This window comes from Dermacentor variabilis, chromosome 8, assembly GCF_050947875.1.
Source record: "Dermacentor variabilis isolate Ectoservices chromosome 8, ASM5094787v1, whole genome shotgun sequence".
Taxonomy (NCBI): Eukaryota; Metazoa; Arthropoda; class Arachnida; order Ixodida; family Ixodidae; genus Dermacentor; species Dermacentor variabilis.
The window spans coordinates 79,369,025-79,377,184 of NC_134575.1; the positions used below are offsets into that span (position 1 = coordinate 79,369,025).

The window sequence follows — 8,160 nt, forward strand, 5'->3', positions numbered from 1 at the left end:
CCGCGAGCGTCCCGCAAGCAAGGGACAGGCTACTAGAAACCCCATCTAGTGGAAGGTTCTGGAGCAGTTTCAACAGACTGGTTTTCTTTGACGCACATGCGAGCCATTGTGTTTTTGCATTCTGGCCTCCTTGACGTGCGGCCGCTGTGTCTGGAGATGGAACCCGTGACCTTGTGCGCATCAGGAGAACGCTACTGCCGCCGAGCCACTGTCTGTTTGGTGCTGTCCTGAAAGTGCAGTAGAAGTTACCGTCGTTACGGTGAAAGAGAAAATACGTCGTGTTTTTCTATTATACAGTGCCACGCAGATAAATAACAAAACAACAAAAGAAAAGGAGCAACAAATATATGAAGCACAGTTTTAATCTCCTGATGACAGGCTTCGAACCGATGGGCGGTTGAGGCTTCCTATTAGTGACTTCCTCCGTCGGGTCACCGGCCTGTTCTTTTTATGTTTTGACCGTGCAAGTGCCTTAGATATAGCTCATTTTCAAGACACGTGGACAATTGTATTGTCTAGTCGCTAGATCGCAGCCGGCGGAACGGCTATATCTGAGCGGCCAATTACTCTGACTGAAACAGCACTTCGAAACCTCGTACAAGGGCATAAGCAGGAAGCAGAATAAACGAACGGTCCGGCGCCTACCGCGAGTGTGCAAGCGAAGATACACGGCGGACTTCCCTTCGGAACCGCAGCAGCCACAGCGCAAGATTGAGAGAAGAGATTTCAATATTTAGCACCGCGTACCCTGTAATGACTGCATCCGCGATATATTGAGGAGGGAACAAAAAGGGGCGCAACCGTTCCAGCGATCACCACTCGTGCCCTAAAGTTCCGAGCTTAGACGTCGACGAGCTTCAAGGATGAAGTGCTTTCTCTTGCTGCTGACGGCCGCGTTGGCGACCTGCGCTCCGAGTTCTGGTAAGACGTACGCGCACACATGCCAAGGCAACTTGCAGCCACCTTAATTTGAGAACTGTGCTGTGCTAAGTGATGCTAAGTTAGTGAGTAATATGTAGTTTACAAATTCGTAAGCAAGCTGTTTGTTAAGTAACTTAAAAAAGAGAATACCTTAATGGTACTTCAAAAAGCCAGATACAGGTAGTGTAAAGTTAGCCTGTAGTAGCGAGAGAGCATTTGAGTAAAAGGAACTGTTGGCGATTGTGCGGATAGCCTGGTTCTGTATGTCTTGAATAGACGAGAGGTGGCAGTTATTTGTGTTTCCCCAGGAAGCAATACCATAGGTGATATGACTATGAATGAACGCAAAGTATAAAGATAAGAATTCGTGTTCTGAAAAGAATGCACGTGATTTAACAAGAGTTCTTATGCCGAAAGCTGTTTTTTGTTTTACAAACGCTTTATGATAAGTAAACTTCAATTTAGGATATAATTTTATGCCAAGGATCGACACACAGTTAAGCTAAGCTAATAGCTAAGTCATGCTCTACATTTAGCTATAAGAAAATAGCTACATGCATAGCATGACTCAGCTATTTCTAGCTTAAATCCATGGTGCGAACATTAAGGAATATGTCGCCACCTTCAACTTTATGACTCGTGGATAGTTTAGAAGTAATACTTGCAGGCGGAGCTTTCCTAATGCCTTATTCTTTAAGATGAATAAACGCCTCAGCACATGGGTCTTTTCTGTAAGAAAATGCCGTTATCGGATCATGGAACTATTCTTCAGTTACATTTTTTATTTGTTCTCGAAAGCCCGTGTCGAGCATTGTGACTACGACATAAAGACTCATTTGCCTAACTAACATTCGCGAACGCTTCAATGCAACTTTGCCTCCTTTGTATTTGTAGTCATCCATTCTCAAATTGTCCGTGCGGGCACATACCCATTGTCACATACTGAGTCGCCCAAGTTGACATGAGAGAAGTTAGAAACGGACATCATGCCGAAAAGTGCGTGAAGTTGCCAATTGCCAGATCGCACCATTGACAATCTTTGGGAGTGGTTATTGTTCCGCACTAAACTTAAATGATGATGATAGAGATGACCGTTTCTCCGTGTCCCCAAATGCGTCGCTCTTGTGCAGACAGCGAAGTGGTTACGCTGCTGCCCAAGTTCCTGCCGGCCGTTGAAGATTGTGGCCTCAACGAGGTGTGGAAGCAGTGCGTGAGTAGCAGCTGCGCCGAGGCCTCCTGCAGCCGGCCCGTCATCGGGCCCGCCTGCACGGCCGACTGCCGCTACGGATGCTACTGCGCCGATGGATTCTACCGCAACAGCGAACGAAACTGCGTGCGGCTGGACGAGTGCCCGCAACAAGGAAGGGGAAGTACGTCACGCTCCACGACGCAAAGAAAGTCGAAACGGGTGCCCTTTATTGAAGAAATGGGAGGCGAGCAACAGCAGTGATTAGGCGCACTTGATTACTCATTAGGAGCTACCCTCAACTGCAGGGTTTGCAGTTGACGTCTGTGGTGGCGCCACCTATCGTGCGTCTGCCGCAAACGCCGGGTAATCGAGCAGCAGTAGGAAAATAAAAAGCAACAACTCCACATGAAAGAGTGCTTCTGTGGAGCGTAACGTCTCTAGTAATCGCATGTGCGCTGTGAGAGTTGTCGTAGTAAAGGGTTCCAAATAAGTTTTGACGCTAATGAAAAGCACTGAACCAGCTCAGCGTGGTGCAATGTTATTAATATAGCGGAGTGAATGAAAGACCATTTTCGCTTTGTCAGTTTCAGGCCGAAACCGCCACGCGAGTACGTCGTTATGACGTCACAACTTTTGAATTATGTTTTGGAATCTTGGTTGTTGTTAAGGCAAAAAAAGTTGGCCTTCGTTTATTTGACGTACAATGGGACTCGTTTTTACCACTCGACAATAACGTAAAGCATAAAGGACGCTGTGAGAATTCATGGCGTTGCGAGAAGTTGGTGCCGAGTGCTCATTTGGGCGTCGCCGCCTGTCATTAGTCTCTGCCTGTACTTTCTGGCTCAACAAGCCGCCGCTCATGCAAAACATTTGAGGCGTTCTAAAATGTAATTAATTCAAAGTAATATTTATTCCACAATTTTAGAATCACTTTACGTGGGCTAAAAGCGTGGTAATTGGAAGGTTTTGCATTCCACCCCGTTTAAATCGGGCCGCAGTGACCAGGACACGAACCAAGGTCTTCGTGCTCAGCATCACAACGCCATAACCAGTGAGGTGCCTCGCCGAGTCTGCATGAAAGGCGGCACCTAAAATCTGTTCTTGCCATTCGGTACTGTACATTTATCTGACTAATGCCAAGAATGCTTCCCTTGTAGAATACATACCCCGACTTAGAGAGGCACATTTACATAGCACGATGGTATTTGGGCTATCTCTCATAATACAACGCCTGAGTGTGTTAACACCCTGATGCCGGTAGTTTCCACGGTGCATCGAATAGCGTTTGGTGCATGCTTTAGTGTTTGGTTTTAGAAACTACGCGAACTACTTTTTTGTGACGTCTGCTGCCAAATAGGGTTCAGCAAAAGAATTCGAGCACTTCCCTATCGAGTCTGAATTTAAAGACATAATTAGAGGACATTGAACCCTTCAAGTTCCTGGTGCAGCTGACAGTAGCCTGGAGGACTATAGTTTCATGCGCGTGTATTTTGATATCAGTGGATAGAGGCGGCGTTATCTGGGAGGTTGTGGCGAAATCTATAGTCATCACTTCATTGGTGAAATTGTGATTGCCGAGCATGGAAACGTTGGCGTAAACGCGATTGCGCAGCGACGAAATATTGACGCAGGATCGCTGCATCAGGCATCCAAAATTAAGTTTAAGGTTGGCCTTCTATATCCATAACTTAACAGCAAATTGAGGACCCCAAAACACAGCACAGAAATGGAAGGTTCATCTGTTTAGTCCATACCTTGTTGCCGTCCTTACATGGGCTTATGAAATGATGGACGAACTGTTGAGCTATATAGTTGTCCTCGCACAACTTATAAAAGGAACTTGTTGAAAAAAAAGTGGAAAAAGACGTCCTACATAGAGGTAGCAGAAGCAGAGACAAGCGGTATTTCATCGCAAATGATGGTTCAGTGGTTTAATTTCGTTAACTGAGAAACACTGAGCCTGATGTTTAGTTTTTCTTTTATGCTGGAAGTTTGCCATGGGCTGCTGTTGAGCTGATCTCGACGGCTCGAAAGAAGGAAGGCTTTTGGTGTAATCAATATCAGCCGCGAGCCAGAGAGAAAAAGAGAAAGATGAATGAAGCTTGAACTGTAAATGAACAATTTTCCGTGCATCTGGGGTCTCTCGTCGTTGTGTTGACTCCCGCTATTGGAACCCATTCGCAAGCCAAGCCACGAGTGGTGGCCATAGCGTGAAATAGCTTGCGCGTGCTTCAGGCTATATTAGCACCCGGGTAGAGAAATGGCTAGACGTAACCAAATTTAAGTATTAGGAAGGTTACATGCCTGACTTATGCAACAATTGGTTGGTGTGCTAGGGTTTAATTTTGCAATCGTTCTTGCTGCCTGTTCGTAGTGGGCTCATTAGTTCTGCGGACTGTGTTTGGGCACTATGGTAAAGGAATGACCGCCATATTGGTGGCGTGCGAGACTGCCCTGCGGCACCTAAGCCCGTCGCACTAGAAGTTGGTTGGGACTTCGTGAGCTTGCCTCAATCACTTGGCCTTACGCTCCCTTCGAAAAATGGACACGTTTCGTCGTGGTCAAAAAGAGTGCGTATGTTTCAGTATATGTAATGGGTATGGTCATAGTTGAGCAAGCTCGAAATTTCTACAACGAAGCGCACCCGTGTGGGGCCTTGTGACTCCTGATGAGCACTGGGTTCAGTTAGATGGTCTATACTTAGTGTGGCTGAGTGAATTATGTCCCAAACGCAACCAATCGAGTTGGGATCAACAAACGTACTGCCGAGCTTTGCCTATCTGAACTCCGAATTAAAGGCTAAACTTAGCTCCGATTACGTCATACGGAGCGCGACAGTGACGCTGTCTGCTCACGCGGCGTATGCACAATTGATTAATGGCGTCTTTCCTGTACACAAAGTAAAGCGCCTGGGGGATAATTTAGCAAATATATAAGAAATAACGATACAAGATGTTGTCGTTACATGCGCTTTTAAGAAACGACCCCCTCCCCCCCCCCTCTATCCGATTGTACAAATATTTTATGTCAAAAATGCGATAGTATGCGCGAGTGAGCGTCGTAGAACCCTTGGCTGGAACTGTCTCCTTGCAGCAAATCGAACTCCAAGTCCGCAGCATAGACGCAGCTGCATGTCAAAAGCAAACATAAATAAAATAAAACCGTGTAAAAAGAATGCCACTTTGTTATAACAAAGAGAAGGCACAAAGGCATAGGGAGCTCGTCGGCGCGTTTTGCAGCGATCCGTGCATAGAATTGACTCTTTTTTTCTCGCAACACGCGCGTTCTTGTGCTGCGATAGTATCTAGCGAGTACAGCACGACGTGTACTTACATGCGTGAGCCTCCGAGATCTCCGCTGAGAAGCAACGCGAGCCGCGCCGATGTCTGCTCCATCGCGACGCCAAACTTAGCGGTGCCTTACGAGCTGCAGGACTAACTCGGCCGTACGGAACGCTTGGGCAGGGTTCGAGTGTCTTTAGAATGCGGCTAATATCGTCCGTATCGCCATGTTTCCATGTTCTGGAAGAAAACAAACACCAGGTAGCGTTCATTGCGCAACTGTAGAGCGACGTTCGACGGTTATTAATTTTGAAATGTGCTGTCTCAAGCATACGTGCGGTCTTCCGAACAGCTATATTCTTGAACATGGTATTCCGCAGCGTCTTTATTTGTTTAAAATAAGTATTACAAAAAACTGTTTGCTGTAAAGGCAGCATTCTAAACACGTTTTCTAAACAAAAAGGTAGTTGTCTGAACACGTATAGGGTATAGAAATAGTATTACGAACACACGTCCTCTGTAGACTATGGCTATGTAACGCCTTGCCAAAGTGTGTGACAGTGCCCGCAGAAATAGTTCGGTATTGTTGTGCGCGTTTATTTGCTTTTCTTTCCCTGCCCTGTTTCTCTCATCTATCACATATATTTACCCGTTCCCTGGTACAGGGTGGCCATCCATATATGTTCTCTGCTTAACCTCCCTGTCCTTGTTTTGCCTCTCTCTCTCTCTCTCTCTCTCTCTCTCTCTCTCTCTCTTTAGTATTCGGAGCCACATGAGCGCAATGACTTCTCCTTCCGCTGTGCAGGAAGACCTGGACAGCCATGCCGTGAGAACGAGGAGTGGAAGGTATGCGTAAGCAGCTCCTGCGCGGAGGCCACATGCGAGAAAAAGACCATCGGTCCCGAATGCACCCTCGACTGCCAGCGTGGCTGCTACTGCGCCCAGGGATTCTACCGCAATGCCCAAAACAACTGTGTCCGCGAAGATCAGTGCCCAGCATGAGTGTAGCCTCGAGTAAACGAGTATACTACCGACCAATAAAGTACGCTCTCACGTTGCATAGTACCTCCACTTTCTGTGTTATATACTAGCGCTACGCAGTGAGAAGCTCTATATACCGTGTGTCCCCATCTGACGTTAGCCATGCTGTTCAACGAAAAAAAAATTACAGAAAGATAGGCCATGTCTTAAAACCGTATCTTGCACTGTATTGTTTTAGGATCTTTTTCTTTTCGTTGATGTGTTCCTGGCTAACGTTAGCTGGGTCCCGTATATACATGGCAATTTAGAACCCGTTCGTACTATGGTCGTGATATTCCTGGTGTTTGTGAAGCGTGCGGAAGTAGCACCCGAATCATTGTTTTATTAACGTTTGTTAGTATTCATTGAAAAGATTTCATTACCGGGTTCGAGGCCTTTGCATTTAAAGTTGGTAGGGGAAGTGTTAATGAATGCGTGGTGGAGTATCGCAGACGAAGGCAGGATAATTGTTGGCGTAAACGTTGCCGTGTAACCACGGATGCCTGATTCCTAACAAGGAGAGCGGCCGCATAATTATTCTTATTAACCAAAAATCATCTGAACGAGGTCGTCGATCAGAAAAATTTATTGAAAGATAGAAAAATAGTGAGGAACTGGTCCTCTTGATCACTACAGTCGGTGTTGCGCAATGGAGATACGGGGAAATAATTGAATATTAGTGTGAAATTGAGACATAGCGGGAGTTTTATGTAGTAGTAGATGACAACGAGAGTGAAAAGCGACATTGAGCGATACATGATATTGAGCTGCAATGTAGCCAGGCAGTGCGGGCGCTGCAGATTTCTAAGCTAAAAAGGCTACAAAAGTGGCAACATTGGCGCAAGTAGCCAAACCTGGAAAAACTGGGTGCTGTTCTGAGAAATGATGGATGCATACTTGATACCTTAAGATAAAAGCAACACGGTGTATATCTGCACACTGCCCACTTGAAATTTATGTAACTAGACAAAAGTGAGGGCACATAAGGAAACATACATTGGATTCGCACAAAGGTCGCACAAAGTCGGGTCATATTATTCACTTAGAGTAAGCTTGCCACAGACGAACACTCTACTCAATAGGTTCCGGGAATATTGCTCGCTTCCTGAAATCTTCGGGGGACCTGTAACGCTCGTTTGTGCGATGACGATGCGTTTGTGCGATGCTATGGACCTAATGTGCCCCCGAGTATGAATAGTCGGTGGACAATATAATTATGAAGCAGACCTTAGTATGGGACTTCGGGTCATTGTTAACCACCAGGGGTTCATTAACGCGCGCCTAAATCTAAGTCGCCATCGAAATGCGGTCGTCGCGGCTGGAATTCGAAGCAGCGCCCTCAAGGTTAGCAACGCAACGCCATAGCCGTCAAGCCATCATGGTGGGTGCTATTTTGTCAGCAGCACAGAAAGTGAGGCCCGGAGGAGTAACTGCGGCTACACCGCACTGGGAGGCGGAGGGGAGATCCTTTTTTTTTATGCTGCTACCTCTCTGCTGGTCTTTTGTCTCGTGCACGGTAGTGTGAACCGCAGCGAGAACCTCGTGAGCGAGTGGTGCTTATTAAGTGGGTATATATATATATATTGGTCACTATATATAAGCCGAACCGATCGTTTCTGTAGGATCGCTTTTAATTGAAATGGCAGGCCACCTCTTAAGACGCAGGTGACGAAAGTGACTTTGATCAGACTGGTGCCCCATTTTACTGAAGTACTTAGCCTTGCTGCCCTTCTAGTACAAGGCAAGGTA

At 46.3% G+C, this 8,160-nt stretch overlaps 1 protein-coding gene across 1 annotated transcript; it reads left to right on the top strand.

The window, feature by feature from the left end:
• The first annotated feature begins 653 nt into the window (after positions 1-653).
• On the top strand, positions 654-6,456 carry LOC142590370 (serine protease inhibitor swm-1-like). The gene is made up of 3 exons (XM_075702441.1): positions 654-921; positions 2,052-2,291; positions 6,197-6,456. Exons 1-3 carry the CDS (start codon positions 864-866, stop codon positions 6,391-6,393), a joined length of 495 nt encoding a protein of 164 aa, XP_075558556.1. The 5' UTR covers positions 654-863; the 3' UTR covers positions 6,394-6,456.
• The last annotated feature ends 1,704 nt before the right edge of the window (positions 6,457-8,160 follow it).